This window comes from Ictidomys tridecemlineatus, chromosome 2, assembly GCF_052094955.1.
Source record: "Ictidomys tridecemlineatus isolate mIctTri1 chromosome 2, mIctTri1.hap1, whole genome shotgun sequence".
Classification (NCBI taxonomy): Eukaryota; Metazoa; Chordata; class Mammalia; order Rodentia; family Sciuridae; genus Ictidomys; species Ictidomys tridecemlineatus.
This window is the reverse complement of record NC_135478.1, coordinates 90,445,494-90,462,749: the sequence shown is the minus strand read 5'-3', so window position 1 is coordinate 90,462,749 and position 17,256 is coordinate 90,445,494. Positions and strand designations below refer to the sequence as shown.

Below are 17,256 nucleotides of genomic sequence, written 5' to 3'. Positions count from 1 at the left end.
CCGGCACGCCCCCGGATTGGCCACGCCCCTACGAGCACGTTCCTGAAACCACTCTTAAAGGGAACGCGACTGGTTCAGGAGTCCCCAGAGTCCTCAGGTCCCAGAAACCTGAGGATTTGAACCTGGAAAACTCAATGCAGTTCCAAAGGTAAGGACAGGTCGCAGATTCGCCTGGAAAAAAAAAATAATAACATTGGGGTCCGGGGGAGGAGGCATTCGCTGAAGTCCAAGACTTGGAGTCTGAGCTTCCCACTGGCAAGGGTTGCTAGATGGATCCAATTTAACTCCAAGCTGAAATGGAAAAATAATTACCGAAAATTTGTGGTTTATTAGAAAACAACAGAATACAAGCCATTTTAAGTATCTTGGATAGGATAGTCTATTCAGGACTATCCTAATATATAGGATGCCTGGCAATACAACCCCTTTCTTAAGTGAAGAAAATTCTAGAAATGGGCAGAGTTCAAGTCTCACTTAGCCACAGAATCGTGGAGTGACCTTAGAGAAATCACTTCACTTCTCTAGGTTTCCATTTCTACATCTGTTAAACAAAGATAAACATGGTATGTAAAGTGTGTGCCACAAGAGCCAGCAATTGCTGGGGAGAACTGCAAGTTCAAGCCAGCCTTGGCAAGTTCAAGGCCAGCCTCAAAAGGCAATGGGGTAGAAAGACCAAGAGTGCAACTTTTAGACAAATGGTCAAGGAAGGCTTGAAGAAGAGAGAGGAAAGAGGAGGGAGCCCTGTAGTATTGTAGGAAGAGTGTCCCAGGCAGGGGGAACAGGGAGTGCAAAGGCTGAGATGGGACCACCCTGGACATATTTGAAGTATGATGAGACCACAGGATGGAGCCCCTGAGCAAGCAGAGGAAATGAGGTCAAATATGATTGCAAAGCCAGATTGCATAAGGCCTGTGGATCATGGGAAAGATATTTTGCTTTTACTTTGAGAAGAACCAGGAGCCATGCAAAAGTTTTGAGCAGAGGAGGAATGTGATCTGTCTGAAGTTTAGCACAACCCCTGGCTGCTGTGGGGAGGAGGGGCTGTAGGGAACAAGAGAAGGGGCCAGGATCCAGGAAAGAAGCTACTGTAGTGATCCTAACAAGTCATGATGGTGGCTTAGAAGAGAGTGGGGCAGTGAGATTCAGAGAAAGGCTGAAATTCTGGGTGTATTTTTAAATATATGCAAGATCAGCTGATGGCTTGGATTTGGGGAGTGAGAGAGACAAACCAAAAAGGAATCAAGGATGACTCCAGGGCTGGGAACATGGCTCAGTGATGGAGCACCTGAGAAAGGCTCCATATTTTGGGTCTCAATAATAGGAAAAATGGAGAAGTCTTGAAGGGAAAAATCTAGGTGTGTTTTTTTTTTTTTTTAATTACATTGAGCCAAAACAACTAGATGTCATGTAGAAAAGTAAACCTTGGTCTTTACCTCACACCATACAACAAAAATCAACTCCAAATGGACTAGCAATACAAAAGCCAAACTGTAAAACTTCTAGGGAGAAAAAAAAAAAAAAAAACTTCTAGGGAGGGGGCTGGCAGTGGAGCTGAGCCGTGGAGCACAGTCTTAGCCCTGGGTTTCATCCCCAGCATGTGGAGTCCCAATCTTCCTTCCTATAGGAAGGTAGAATGCCCCCCAGCCCTCAATATGGACTTGCTCCCACAGGGAGGTCCCCACCCGGCTTCCACACCCTCTCCTCTGCCCCAAGCCCTCACCTCCCCCCATATGCTGTTAGCACTCGTGTCCCATCTTGTGTGTGCCCAACACACTCAGGCCTGACTCGCTCAACCCATGGCTTTTCCCAAAGAAAAGGTCCTGCAGCCTCTGATCCTCGGGCAGGAGGAATGGAGCCTGGAGTTGATCAGGGACTCTTGGCTCTGTGATTCTGGGAATTCACCCAGTTGCTCTGGGCTTTGCTCTGCTCAGGAGAGACAGGTCCTCTGTGTTGTGCCCGTTAGGGAGACACACACACAGAGTTTCGCAGGAGGCATATGTACCCTTTCTCCTGAGCACTCAGAGTAGGCCATGGCTCTAGCCCTGATAATTGGTTCAAGTGTGGACATGTGACCCAGGCCCGGCCAATGAGGTTCTGACCTGAGACTTTATGAAATGGGAGGAGTCAAACTGGCCTCCGTGGGAGCAGGGCCAGCCACAGGTGTGGAGAGGGACAGCCCCTGCTGCCATCAGTGGAGTTCCTGGGTACAACTGTGCATGACATGGACAGAATTCCCTGGACAAAAAAAAAAAAAGCAAGGGCTTTCCTTGCCTTTGGAGTTTCCCCAAATCTTGACTCTCACCAGGAAAGGACAATAACAGTCTGGGTCTTGACGGGGGTATTGCCCCCACATCTGTGAGTGCAGCTCTCACAGCCTCTGGTGCAAAGCCAGGGTTGGCGGTGAAGGAAGTAGGAGTCACAAAGAGCGCAGCATCTTTCTGGGAAGACCTGGGGGCTGGGAGGGGTGCAGTTCACCTGACAAAAATTTAGCATTTGCCAGGCACCGTAGTGCATACCTGTAATCCCAGATACTTGGAGGCTGAGGCAGGAGGATCACAAGTTTGAGGCAGCCTCAGAAATTTAGCAAGACCCTGTTTCAGAACTCCCCCTCAAAAAAGTGAACAATTCAATAGAATTTAACACATTCATAATGTTATAAAACCACCACCTCTGTCTAGTCCCAAAATGTTTTTATCACCTCAGAAGGACCTGCACCTGTTAGTGGTCACTCCTGGCTCTCCTTGTCCCCAGTCCCTGGCCACCACCCACCTGTTTTCTCTCCCTGTGGAGTTGTCCCTCCTAGACACTCTTTCAAGTGTGGCCACTCATGACTGGCTTCTTTCCCTCCCTGCTGTGGCCTGTGTCCGTGGCTTGTATCCATGGCCTGTATCCATGGCCTGTATCCGTGGCCTGCGTCTGTGGCCTGTGTCTGTGGCCTGTGTCCATGGCCTGCGTCCGTGGCGCCATTCCTTTACAGCTGAGGAAAACCCACTCTCTGGATAAACTGCATTGTATCCGTCCTCCATCCATAGAGGACTTCCCAGTGTCCCCACCTCTGAACTACGGTGGATAGTGAGGTGTCTTGGTGGCGGGGAGCCGCAGAGGACTGGAGGAGGGATGGTGAGTCAGAAGCACTGGAAAGGGGAATTTGGAAACCAGAACTAGGCTGCGGCCGCAGTCCCCAAATCCCTGGGGTTTCACCGCCATGCTACGTCTAAGACCCGTCACTTCCCTTCGCGGTCTCTACTTCCCCAAGCCAGGCCACCGTCATCTCTTGCCAGTGGGCAGCAGTAATGTCCTTTTGGATCTCCCTTCTGCCACTTGGACACCCCTCTTCTCACACCCCAGTGGGCCCCCTGGGACTCACCACTCCATGGCCCTCTCCCACCGAGGCCTCTCCCTGCGCCCCGTGGCCTCAGTAGCAAATCCAGACTCCTGGCCATGGGCAGCAAGGTCCTGCCTGTCCAGGGCCCTGCCCCACAGGCCTGCCCTGCGGTTTGCACTCATTTTCCACCCATCTTCTCTCCCTTCCCAGAATGCACCCCGCTGCAGACCCTTCCCATGTCTTTGCGGGAAGATTTCTTCCCACATCCTCCCTTACCTGGCACTCCTCATCCTTGAAGGCCTTGCCCAGCCACTGCCCTTTCTGTGAAAGCATAAGACCCACTAACCCTCTTCCATACTGAGCTTAGTGCCTGCCTTCCCTCAAATCAGTCATTCTTCCAACTGGTATTTAATAAGCACTACTTTGTCTAAGGCACCAGAGGAAACAAGTTAAAAAGATGATTACATGCATGTAAAAGTGGAAGCAGACCAAATGTCCCTCAAGGGATGAATGGGTAGACAATGGGCGCATTGGTGCTGTAGAATATTACTCAGCCATGAACAAGAACACAGTTCTGATTCATGGTACATACGATGGGGAGGAATCTCTAAAACCTGGTGCCAGGTGAAAGAAACCAGCCACAGGAGACACATAGTGTATGATTCCATTTGTGGGAACTGTCCAGAACAGATAAAAATCCACACAGATGGATTTTATTTTTTTTTTTATTTTTATTTTTTTTTAAAGAGAGTGAGAGAGAGAGAGAGAATTTTTTAATATTTATTTTTCAGTTCTCGGCGGACACAACATCTTTGTTGGTATGTGGTGCTGAGGATCGAACCCGGGCCGCACGCATGCCAGGCGAGCGCGCTACTGCTTGAGCCACATCCCCAGCCCCAGATGGATTTTATTTTGCCGGCAGCTGGGAGAAAGGGGCACAGGAACAGCTGCTACTTTGGAGCAATGGAAAGTTTTGGAATTAGACAGAGATGGTGGCTCCACAGCCCTGTAAATACACCGAAATGTTCACTTCAAAATAGGTAATTGTGGGGCTGGGGCTAGGGCTCAGTGGTAGAGCGCTCACCTTGCAAATGTGAGGCCCTGGGTTCGATCCTCAGCACCACATAAAAATTAATTAATTAAAGCTATTATATATATCTACATTTTAAAAAATAGTTAATTGTATATTTTGGGAATGTTGCCTCCATAAGTTACTTAAAACAAACAAACAAACAAACAAACAAACAAAAACAGGCCAGTCTCCTGCCCTCTTTGAATGGAGGGAGAAAATAAGTCAACAACATTCACATAGTACATGACATGAAGTTAGGAGCCCCAAAGAAAAATAAAACTGAACAAGAGAGTATGGTCCGTTCATGAAAAGTGAAGGGGTACAGGGCAGCCATTTTACAGGGAGGAGCCAGGGAAACGGGCTTTTAGGTAAAGACCTGAAAGACAGCTGAAGGGAAAAGCATTCCTGTCAGAGGGAACAGAAAACACAAAAGCTCAGAGGTTGAAAGCACATCCAGGAGGCCTATGTAGCTGGAACAGAGAGGAGGGGAGAGCAGAGAGATCAGGGAGGCCTGTGAGCTATTCTCAGGAGGTCAGGGGAGAGTAAGGACCCCTCAAAGGAGATGAAACGGTGCAGCCAGTAAAAGTAGGGGGAGACAGTGATTCAGCTGGTGTCAGAGTTTGGTGATGCTGTGCCCCTCCCTGTGGGCAGGTCCACCCCCACCCCCCTGCAGGCAGGGGCTCTAGTCTGCCTTGCGCCCTGCTCTGCGGGTGTCACCATGCCCAGCACCAGGTAGCTGCTCAGGGACTGTGACACCTGAGGCTGACTTTGTGTCGGATCTCGCCTCCTGGTCCTCCTGTGGTCCCTCTTGCTCAGAGTTTCCTTCCACAGTAGCTGCCCCCCCCCTCAGCAGCGGGCTGCACCAGCCACCCAGAGGGAACGGAAGCCGTCCACCACGTGCCAGCTGCCCAGGCCGCACTGGGGCTGGACCCTGGGGAGGGAGGGGCAGGAAGGGCCAGAGTCCCCCAGTCCAGGGCCCCTTCTGGTGTGCACAGGGGAGAGTGCTGAAGACCAGACACCTGGGAGGCCTCACCCTGGCCACTGCCTCGGGGGGACCCTGCTTTAGGGGGTGGCATTCCCGGCCCTCCCTTCACCCTCCTCATCTGCGAGGCTTCTCCTCCCCCCCAAACCTTGCGACCCCAGATTCCCAGATGCTGTGTCCTCATAAGCAGCTCACGCCTCTGGGTTCAGTGGGCTGCGCCTCTTTTACCGGGAGCCTCATGCTGACCGCTCCATCCCAGGCTCAGAGAGGGCGGGGGACTGGCCAGTGGCCTCACAGGTATGGGGACATTGGATGCCCAGGCCCCTGTTCCCAGCCGCTCAGCAGCTGTGGCTCCCAGCCCAGGCCACCCACCCGGGGGGCCACCAGCACTGCCCTGCGCAGATCAGGTGGGTCCGTCCTTCCTGCTATTCCGGTCAGGACCCGGAGGGCAGTGGAGCTGGCAGGCGGGTCCCTGATCACACCCAGGCTCGCAGAAGGTCAGGGCCAGGAAGCCTCAGACCCCTGAAGTGACTCCAACGACCCCAGTGTGGGCTTTGCACTCGGAATCCATGGGCTTAGTGTACACAAGGGAGTTCCGGTCCCTGCCCTGCCTTCTGCAAGCTGTGTGACCTTCAGCCAGCCCCTCACATCGCTGTGCCTCGGTTCCCAATGTCATAAGGTCTCATGGGAGTTTTCAGAAATGACATTTAACGTTCACTGAGCATTTCCTGTGTTTTGCACACTGAGAATCAGGAATGTGGTGGAGCGCCTGCCCCGCAGGCACGAAGCCCGGGTCCCACACCCAGCGCTGCACAAAAGCAAAAAAGAAATGAGGAGCCCAGACACAGAGGGGCCGCGGCCTGCCTGCAGTCACAGGTGAGCAAGTGCGAGGCTACCTACACCTCGCTCGCTGCCCCTCTGGGTCATGATCTACAGCCTCAGAACCGCTGGAAGAGAGGAGCTCACGAGGTTTGAGTGGCAGTTCATCTCGGTGGAACACAAACACTCAGCCAAGTCACCATCTGGGAAGTGTGGTGTTTGGGGTAAAGAAAACGAAAACACAGGGCACCTGGGGGAGATTCTTTTTTAATGCTGGGGAAGGGACACAGGGCCTTGAGCATACCAGGCAAAGGCTCCACCATCGAGCTACATCCCTAGTACTTTTTATTTTTTGTTTTAAAATAGGGTCTTGCTAAGTTGCCAAGGCTGGCCTTGAACTCGCAATCCTCCTGTCTCAGCCTTCTAAGCATCTGGGATTACAGACATGCGTCACCATGCCTAACTCCAGGTTTTTTAATTTAAAAATTGTTTTAATTTTAAAACTTACTAAAGGCTTTGGTAAGCTGGGCCTGGGTTTGAATTCTGGCTCAGCGTCTGAGTTGCTGTGTGACGTGGGAAGGCAACTTGACCTCTCTGATCCTCAGTTTCTGCATCTGGGAAACAGAGATGGTAAGGAGTGTTGGAAAGATTCAGTGAGCTTTGTGGCCGCCCTTCCTAACCGATCGCTCTGTTTTAGGATTCAACTATCATGCTGTCTCCCAGTATATCTTTCATGTTCACCGCTGTATCCCAGAGCTGGGCCCAGCAGGCAGTAGGTGTTCAACAAAGCAGTGTTGCCAAGTACTTCCCTTTTGGCCCTATGGACCCTGCTGCCTCAGAGAGGTGAAGTGACTTGCCCGAGGTCACACAGCCAGGTTCATGGCAGAGCTCAGAGGCTCTCCGAGGGCCCTGTTGCTGGTGCAGGACTGAGCCAGTGGCCTCTGTTCGTGCCCCCCTAGCCTGGCCCAGGGGAGCTGGACTAGATTTCTGAAGGGAAGTGACTCAGGGGCCTGAGTGCTAAAGTTAATCCTTTTCCATCGGGGAGATCAGTGCTCCCCAAAGCCCCACAGAGGACACCGCAGCCTCCTTCACCAGCAGCTTTTGCCCTCAAGATTGCTCCTGCCCTGTCACCCCTCCGGGATGTCTGCAGGCTGCACTCCCCCAAGGCCCTGCTTGCCTGCTGCTGTCTCTGAGCGCAGTGGGCCTTCCCTGCCGGCCGCTCCGCTCCTTTCTGCAGCCCAGGCCCCGTCAAGGTCTCCCTTGTTCACCCCGTTTGTGTTCCAGGCACCAAGACGCAGGGCTCAGCTGGCCTCAGAACGTGGTGATGGAGGCCTGTGGAGCCACCTCGGGTGACCTGCAGACGGGAGTGGACCATGCCGAGCTCTTCCAGGTTGGGGCACGCCGGCGGGTGGACGGGGGCTTCCAGAGGGGCTCACTTGCCATCCCAGGTGCTTGGGAGGTAGAAGCAGGAGGGTCGCAAGTTTGAGTTCAGCCTCGGTTACTTAACAAGACCCTGCCTCAAAATAGATAATCAGATCCCCCCAAAGCAAAGGCTGAAATGGTTTTTTCTTTTATATATATATTTATATATATATATATTAGTTATAGGTGGACACAATATCCTTATTTTATTTTCACGAGGTGCTGAGGATCGAATCCAGGGCCTCTGGCATGCTGGGCGAGTGCTCCTCCTCTGAGCCCCAGCCCAGCCCTAAGATGCTTCTCCTCTGATAAGTGGATGCTGATAGTGGGGGTGGGGGGAGAAGGAAGGAACTCTGGATTGTGCAGAGGGTTGTGAGAGGAAGGGTGGGGCGGTGGGGATGGGAAGGACGGTGGAATGTGAAGGACAGTATTGCCCTGTACCCACTACTGGAGTGACTCGGCATATAACAGCCAGAGGAATGAGCAGTGGTGCCTCCCTTGTGTACAGTGTGTCAACATGCATTCCAGGGTCCTGTATAACTAATTAGAACAAACTCTTAAGAAGTAATAGAAAGGGCTGGGGAGGTAGCTCAGTGGAAGAGCACCCCTGGGTTCGCTCCCCAGCATTCACTCCCCAGCAAAAGGCAGTGCCTCCTATGACCTCTGACCCAGCCCCTGGCATCCACTGGCTTGCTTTGTGAATTCACCTCTTCTGTACATAACATGTGGTCCTTGTGTCCATCGGCATCACTTAGCATATTGTCAGGGTCCATGCATATTGCAGCCTGTCCGTGCTCCATTCCTTTTCACAGCTGAATAATATTCCATTGGACCATGTGCTACTTTGTACTTCTTCATTCATTTGAGTGACATCTGCTTATTGTGAATACTGGCTGTGAACCTCAATGTAGAAGTGTCTGTTTGACTGCCCATTTCCAGTTCTTTTGCATCTATACATTAGCTCTTTTTTTTGAGGGGGGGTACTGGAAGTCAAACCAAACCCAAGGGTGCTTTACCATTGAGCCACATCCCCAGCCCTTTTTCATTTTTATTTTGAGACAAGGTCTCACTAAGTTGCTGAGGCTGGCTTTGAACTTGGGATCCTCCTGCCTCAGCCTCCCGAGTCCTCCAGAAACCCAACTCCTTCCTTGGGCTTTGATGGAGGTGCTGGGGAGCACTGGAAGGTCGACGCCTGGTGGAGTGTTGGGTCCTTAACCTTCTCAGATGGATCCCGAGCCCCTGGCGGAGCAGGACACTGCACTCAGAGCTCAGAGCGCGGGAGGCACCTGAGCCTTGGAGACAGGCACTTCAGAAATCACTTCAGAAATGGCCCTGATGGCGGCAGGCGCTCTGAAGGGTCAGAGGACTTCTTAATGGCCTTGTTCTTGGGTGCACCCTGAGCACAGTTTGGGCAGCAAACAGACTTCCTGTAGCCAGGGCCCTTTTTGGAAATGCCATTGTTTCTTGTTCTTTTTTTTCCATGGTTGAGGTTAACTTTATTCTTTGTTGTTGTTGTTGTTCTAATTAGTTCTGCAGGACAGTAGGATGCATTGTGACACACTGTGCCCAAATGTAGCACAACTGCTCATTCCTCTGGCTGCACATGGTGCCGAATCACACTGGGGTAGTGCAGTCCCGCTTGTATATGGGGTGGTAATGTCCTTCCCCTCCCCCCCGCCCCTCCCCCCCACTCCCTTCTGCATGAGCCAAAGTTCCTTCATTCCTCCCCACCCCCACTATAGATCAGCATCCACTTATCAGAGAAAACTTTCAGCCTTTGTTTTTGGGGATTGGCTTATCTCACTTATCGTGGTATTCTCTAGTTCCATCCATTTACCTGCAAATGCCATAATTTCATTTTCTTTAAGGTTGAGTAATATTCCATTGTATATATGTACCACAATTTCTTTATCCATTCATCTATTGAAGGGCATCTAGGTTGGTTCCACAGTTTGGCTATTGAGAATTTAGCTTCCGTAAACATTGATGAGGCTGTGTCCCTGTAGTATGCTGATTTTAAGTCCTTTGGGTATAGACCAAGGAGTGGGGTAGCTGGGTCAGATGGGGTTCCATTCCAAGTTTTCTGAGGAATTTCCATACTGCTTTCCAGATGGGTTGCATTGATTGTGCAGTCCCAACAGCAATGCATGAATGTGCCTTTTCCCCACATCCTTGCCAACATTTATTATTACTTGTATTCTTTTTTTTTATTAATTTTTAAAAATCTTTATTTATTTACTTTTTTAAAAAAAGAGAGAGTGAGAGAGGAGAGAGAGAGAGAATTTTTTTTAATATTTATTTTTTAATTCTCCGCGGACACAACATCTTTGTTGGTATGTGGTGCTGAGGATCGAACCCGGGCCGCACGCATGCCAGGCGAGCGCGCTACCACTTGAGCCACATCCCCAGCCCATTACTTGTATTTTTGATAATTGCCATTCTGAGTGGAGTGAGATGAAATCTTAGAATCATTTTATTTGCATTTCTCTAATTACTAGCGATGATGAACATTTTTTGTTTCTTTTACTTTTGAATTTTTTATTTTATTTTTAAAATCAATATTAATTGGGGCTGGGGATATAGCTCAGGTGGTAGAGTGCTTGCTTCGCATGCACAAGCCCTGGGTCCCATCCCCAGCACCACACACAAAAAAATCAATATTAATTAATTATGTATTTATGGCACTGGGGATTAAACCCAGGGGTCATGGGCTATATCCTCAGTCCCTTTTATTTCTTATTTTGAGACGGCGTTTTGCTAAGTCGCTGAGGCTGGTCTCCGAGTTGAAATCCTCCTGCTTCAACCTCCTCAATTGCTGGGATTACAGGCGTGTGCCACCACGCCCGCCTACTTTATTTTTATATTTTGTCATCTTGGAAGCAAGGACCCTGTAATAGGGACTTCTACGAGAGTTACTTTACTTAATTTTCACTACCATCCTCTGACTGTAAAAATCAGTGAGAATCCCCATTTTACAGATGAAGAGACTGAAGCTCAGAGAGTCCCTGTCCCTTGCCCAAGGTGACCCAACACTGAAGAGAGAAGCCAGGCACGAGTCCACGCCCGGAGCCCGTGTTCTCCGCCTCGGTGCCCATCCCCCGCGGATTGGAGGCCCCCAGCTGGAGTCTGGGAAGCCTCCGAGACCCTGGGGGAGTTGGGTGGGAGCAGAGGCTCCCTCCAGTGCAGCGCCTGCGGGGCCTTGGGGCGCCCAGGAGGCCGCCTGAGCCCAACGCCACGCCGCCGCCAGGGGGCGCCAGAGCCCGCGCCAGCCGTGCGCGCCGCGCGTCCGGTCCCGGGTTGCGGCCCAGCAGCGGCCCAGGAAGCTCGTGCGCCCGGCCTTGGTCCCGGGCAGGGTGGGGTCCGCCCAAGTCACTGGGTCGTGCGTCCTTTGCGGAGCTATTAGGGCCTTTAATTACCGGGATTGGAAGTGAATAATTATCTGCGGGGCCTCAGGCCCTTGAGTCACTTCCCCCAGAAACCAGATTCCCGGGGCTGGCGGAAGAGGGGGCGGCTCGCAGCTTCCCAGACCGGGCTGGGGCGGGCGGCGGGGCCGCTGGCTTCGGTCAGGGTCGGAACTGGGAGCCTGGGGGTAAATCTCTGCCGGGCCGGTGGCCAGCTGTGTGCCTTGGGCAGGTCGCTTCACCTCTCTGTGCCTCAGTTTCCTCCTCTGCTAAAGGGAGGGAAGCAACATTCTCTCCTTGTATAGGGTGTTGGGCGAAATAAGTGGTTAACCCATAAAGAGCCTTGAAAGCAATGGCTGGAGCCTAGGCCCCAGGAAATATTAATTCCCTTCTTCCTGTCTTCCTTACCGTCGCCGGGGCAGAGGAGCTGGTTGAGAGCTGTGTCTTGGCAATCGGACAGATCTGCACTCTAGACCAGCTATGTGGCTGCTCTGTGCCTCGGTTTCCTCATCCGAAAAATGGGGAGATTAATGACAAACCCTTCTTTTTGGGGTGAAAGGAGAGAATACCTGTGATGGTCCCAGCTCAGTGCCTGCTCACATGGCAGAATCCACGTGGTAAAGACAGTCATTCGTCCTTGTCTTGAGCAACAGCTTGTGGCATTTTTAGAGTCTAAGGCACTGGGAGGACAGAAAAGGGAACCCAAGCCACCGGGAAGGAAGCAGAGGGAGTAGATGTCAGGCACCTGAGCTCAGCAGATTAGGCCCTGCGCCCAGGAATCCGACTTGGGAGTTCTGACAGACAACGCTGGCAGAAAGAGGAAGGACCTAGTTACATAATTCTCTTCTAGCCCATAGCAGACCTGAGTTAGCCAAGGCCAGAGGTACTCTTTCCTGAACCCTCCCAAATCCCTTGAACCCTGATGGGTGGCGAACACCCCAGAGTCAGCTTGAGCTCGGTTATCAATTGCTGCATAACAAATTCCTCCCAAACTCAGTGGCTTAAAACAAGCAAAACTTTATTACCTAGGATGGTTTTAGGAATTTGGGTGCAGTATGATTCAGGTCATGGCTTAGGGTCTTTTATGAAGTTGTAGTCTAAAAAGTGTTGGGGGGGAGGGACGCTGGGACTGTCTGGGTGCAATGGTGCATGCCTGTAATCCCAGCTACTTGGGAGACTAAGGCAGGAGAATCACAATTTCCAGGCTAGTATGAGCAATTTAGCAAGTTGCCTGTCTCAAAACAAAAAATAAAAAAGGGCTGGGGATGTAGCTCAGTGGTAGGGCACCTGTCTTGTACGTGTAAGACCCTGGAATAAGTCCCCAGCACTGCAGGGTGTGGTGGGGAGGCTGAGACAGGAGGATCACGAGTTCAAAGCCAGCCTCAGCAAAAATGAGGTGCTAAGCAACTCAGTGAGACCCTGTCTGTAAATAAAATACAAAATAGGGCTGGGGATGTGGCTCAGTGGTCGAGTGCCCCTGAGTTCAATCCCTGGTACAAAAAAAAAAAAAAAAAAAATTCCCAGCACTGCAGGAAAAATGGGGAAGGACTTGGTATTGCCCTTATCTGAATGGAGCTTGGCTGGGCCTAGATGACCCACTTTCAAGATGGCCCCTCATTAGCCTCAGTTTCTTTGCGTGAAGATCTGTCCTAGCTGATGGAGTGTCTACACGACAGGATTAGCTGTCTTCTCCCAGAGTGGATGGTTCAAAAGAGAACCAGGAGCAGCTGTGGGACCTCTGATGACCTAGTCTCAGAAGTCACTCATCCCACTGCTGGGACAGCAGCAAGTCATTAAGTGCTGCCCACACTCCAGTGTGGGGAGTTGGGCTCTACCTTTTTTTTTGGGGGGGGGAGGGTCTTCGTTATTATGGCTGGGGCTGTGAGAGCTGTGTCTTGACAATCAGACCCGCAATCTAGACCAATTCTTCTTCAGGATTGGAGTCAAGAGCACTTTACCACTGAGTTTTTTAATTTGTCCCCAGCCTTCTTCTTTTTTTTTTTTTTTTTTTTTTTTTAGTACTGGGGCAATCAACCACTGAGCCACATCCCCAGCCCTATTTTGTATTTTATTTAGAGGTGGGGTCTCACTGAGTTGCTTAGCATCTTGCTTGTGCTGAGGCTGGCTTTGAGCTTGCAATCCTCCTGCCTCAGCCTCCCCAACTGCTAGGATTACAGGCAGGCACCACTGTGCCCGGCCCACCAGCCTTTTTTATTTTTTTTATTTGAGACAGGGTCTCACTAAGTTGCCCAGGCTGGCCTCAAACTTGTAGTCCTCCTGCCTCAGCCTCCATGCCCAGCATGAGGGGGACATATGTTTAAACTATCATGTGCACCTACTGTGTGGCAAGAACTGTGCTCGGTGTTGGGAATACAAGAGTGAGTGACACAGACAAGAATCCCAGGCCTTGCAAAACTGACCTCCTATTGGGGACAGAAAGAGAAATTCAGTAAACAGATTAAGTGAGCAATTACAGTGGCAAGTCAGGGAGCAGCAGGGGCGAAGAAGGAAGAGGAAAGGTCAGAGGACAGATGAGCAGCAGTGGGGAGCAGCTGCCAGAGGTTCCCTGCTCAGGGGCCTCTGGAAGTGAATGAAGTGAGGGCTGGGAGCATCAGGTGGAACAGCATTCTGGGCAGAGGGGACAGCCAATGCCAGGCCTTGAAGTGGGATCACAAAGGTGAGTTTGGGGAACAGTGAGAGCCCAGTGTGCCAAGTTGTCCCCTGATGACAGTCAGCACTGCAGTCACTGAACACCTGCTGAGGACAGAAGTTCAACACAGTGCCTTTTCTCCTCTCCTGCTTACTATTATTTTACAGAACAGTGAGGCCCAGAGGGCAGGAGTCTTGCTGGAGGTCAAGTGGCAGAGCCAGGACAGAATCCCAGGCATGGAAAAAAGTAAGCACTCTCCTCTGCCCGGCTCCAGGGCAGTCCAGCACCACCACCCCCAACCTGCAGGCCAGACCTGGAGAGGCACTGGGACAGATGTGGGCCAGGCCTCCACTCACTGGGTGACCTTGGGTAACATTCTTGACCTTCATTTGTAAAGCAGGGGTGAGGATCTGTTGCTCACAGGCCTTGGTCTCTGTGGCTGCCCCTGAGGACACATGACCCTCGCACACCTCGCACTCAATTGGAGATTTATTTAATTTTTTTATTTGTTGATAGATTTTTATTTTTATTTTTTTTATATGTGGTGCTGGGACTCGAACCTAGTGCCTCACACATGTGAGGTGAGTGCTCTGCCACTGAGCCACAACCCCAGTCCCCCAATTATAGATTGAAATCAACTTTATTGATCACATGCTGTGTGCAAATTCTCCTCCCTCCTCCCAAGCTCTTGATGTACTTTCTTTTTTTCTGGTAATAGGAATTGAACCCAGGGGTGCTCCACCACTGGGCCACACCCCTAGTCCTTTTATTTTTTATTTTGAGTCTGGGCCTCACTTAGTTGCTGAAGGGTTCCTACCGCCTCAGGCGCCCGCCTCCCCCAGTTGCTGGGCTTACAGGCTGCACCATTGTGTCTGGGATTAATATACACTTTCTCATTAGATTCTCCCCACACCCAGTGGGGTCAGCCCTGTGAGTGTCCCTATTTTACAAATGAGGAAACTAGGGCCCGAAGAGTCTAAGTGTCCACACAGGTAGCAAGATGCAGAAAAGAGACTTCTAAACCTGTCTGCTTGACCCCAGAGCCTTCATGCTTTTTTTTTTTTTTAATATTTATTTTTTAGTTGTAGCTGAACACAATATCTTTATTTTATTTATTTATGTGGTGCTGAGGCTCAAACCCAGGGCCTCGAATGTGCCAGGCGAGTGCTTTACTGCTGAGCCCCAGCCCCAGCCCCAGCCCAGAGCCTTCATTCTTAATTATGGGCCCCCTCACGCCAGGGTGTGCTGTCCCTGAGGTGGAGAGAGGCTCTGCTCCTGAGTGACTTAACCTTTCAGTACTCTGGTTTCTCATCATGACATGGGGCCATAATAACATTAACAACAACAGTAACACTCCTACCCCAGGCTGCTGAGATGATTGAGTTAACATTTCTAAACTGTCCACAGCTGCCCAGTATACTAGCCCTAGCTACATGTGACCGTTTACATTCTAATTCATTAGCATTGAAGTTACAAGTTTGGTGCTTCAGTGACACTGGCTACACTTTGAGAGCTCGATTATACTAAATGTATTGCCATCACTATTAGGAAACTTCTACTGCTATATTATCATCCTATCATTTTATTAAATACAAAATTATATTCATTGCTGTTAAACATTAATGGATTAATATTATTGTTATTAAATTTTGCAGTGCTGGGGATCAAACCCAGAGCCTGGGGCATGCTAAGAAAGTGCTCCACCATTGAGCTGGGTCCCCACCCCTGTGTTGTTATTAATATTTATAATCCTAGACCTGTTGATCATGATTTGATTATTACAAATACCTGATTTTTATTTATCTTCACTCTTAATCCCCTAATAGCTCACAGTAACTATTGCTATTAGTTAGACCGGCTGACCATTGTTATATTGATTGTTCATTAGCTCACTTCTTATTGATCCGCAGCCCGTTGACCTTTGTTGATGTCAGCCGTGGCTGTGCCTGTGAACGGCGTGGCTCTGGTGGCTGATCCGGAGCCGGGCTGAGCTCGGCAGGCGTCGGTGCGGTGCCCGCCCTCCAGGCTCTGCACCGTAGGAAGGAAGGGCGTTCGGACCCGCTGGTTTCCGGAGCCTCCGGGGCGTCGTGGGAACCGAGGGACCCGCCGGCCACGACCTGCGCTGGAAGCCCTTTTGCCTTTCTAAGGAAAAACCCAAAGTGAGAAGTCTTGGGACCAAGGAGAACACCGAAGAAGAGCCTGGGCTCTCGTGGGGCCGCTGAGCGAGAAGCGAGGAAGGAAGCCGGGTCGGGCCTCAGAGAAATCTGGCAGGCAGGGAGGCTTGAACTGTGATTAAAAAGGGGAAGAACCGCAAGTCCCCGTTTAAGTCAGCAGAGCTGCTGTCTGGGCAGCGAGAGGGAAAGTGCTTGTGGCTGGCAGGTTTCTCAGCCAGTTGGCAGAAGCTGAGTACCTGGCTGCTGCATCTGTGCCACCTGGCGTGGGGTGCTGCCCTTGGCCTTGGTCTCCCCAAGAGTAACGGAGAATTAATAACGGGGTGCCAGTTTAGACTTTCTTGATATCTTCCCCCCTTGTCGCACAAAGTCAGATGTGCGAACGTCACAAGGACACTTCTTAATGGGGGTGTCAGCTCCACACTTGGCAACTTGAATCCAAAATTCAACAACAGGTTCTTTCGCTTAAAACCTTTCTTGGCTCCCCCTGCCCTGGAAATAATTGCCAGACTCCCGCCAAGCCCTTGAAGACACCTTGTAAAGGGCCTTCCTCTCCACTCTAACCATAGGGCAGGGCAGATCTCTCTACTGCCTTTTTAATTTCCTCCAACTCACTAAACATATTCCTACCTCAGGACCTTTGTACCTGCTGTTCCTTTATCGGGAATACCCTTCCCTCCACTTTATCATGTCTGGATCCTTCTTGTCGGTAAAACATTAGCTTCTCAGAGATGTCCTTCCCAAGCTCCCAAAGACAGTCTCCACCCCCTCCATCCTGTAACTGTTATTGCCTTCTTCATAAGTTACCCTTTTAATGCGTACCCTCACCAGAATGCGAGTTCCATGAGGGAAGGGACATTTGTTTATTCTCTGCTGTGTCCCTAGACACCGTGCTTGGCATATAGCAGGTATTCAATACCTATTTGTGGAAAGTACGTTTTTGTTTTTTCTTCAAGGGCAGTGGACTCTAGGAATCCTTCCGCAGACCAGCTCCCTTCCGCCCATCTGTTGAGCCTGGAAATCCCCACTTTCTGGGGAACCCCTTCCTGCAGCTGCAAGGGGAGGACTTCAGGAGCACCTCCTTAATTAGCATGAGCCAAGCCCTGAGCTAACTGCTTTAATGCATTCACTCATTTAATTCTCCCAACAACCCAGTGGGCTGGAGACACTATTTCCATTTCATTCAGATGAGGAAATTAAGGAATGGAGAAGTCAAGTCATTTGCAGTAAGGGGGAGGCAGTAGCCCGGGAGGAGCCTGCTTTCTGGGAAGGGTTGAAGTGGCCCCTCCAAGCTGGGGGCGTGGGCGGTTTGTTTCCTGTTGGGGGAGGGGGAGAAGAGCAGACATTCCTCTCTGCCCTCCCTCCCACGTGTCCGGGGGAAAAGGCTGGCCGAGTATGCTCCACAACACAGCAA

At 50.9% G+C, this 17,256-nt stretch overlaps 1 protein-coding gene across 3 annotated transcripts; it reads left to right on the top strand.

The window, feature by feature from the left end:
- The first annotated feature begins 24 nt into the window (after nucleotides 1–24).
- LOC120891335 (uncharacterized) lies at nucleotides 25–16,476 on the top strand. 3 transcript variants are annotated; one of them, XR_013434813.1, is made up of 6 exons: nucleotides 60–148; nucleotides 4,117–4,365; nucleotides 6,127–6,255; nucleotides 7,483–7,588; nucleotides 13,839–13,917; nucleotides 15,582–16,476. XR_013434813.1 is itself a non-coding variant. In XM_078039170.1 (5 exons), exons 1-5 carry the CDS (start codon nucleotides 135–137, stop codon nucleotides 15,587–15,589), a joined length of 336 nt encoding a protein of 111 aa, XP_077895296.1. In that variant the 5' UTR covers nucleotides 71–134; the 3' UTR covers nucleotides 15,590–16,476. The 3 variants fall into 3 exon arrangements, 1 of the variants encoding a protein (XP_077895296.1); XM_078039170.1 differs by lacking the exon at nucleotides 4,117–4,365 and having other exon boundaries at nucleotides 71–148; XR_013434814.1 differs by lacking the exons at nucleotides 4,117–4,365; nucleotides 6,127–6,255 and having other exon boundaries at nucleotides 25–148.
- Nucleotides 16,477–17,256: the final 780 nt, after the last annotated feature.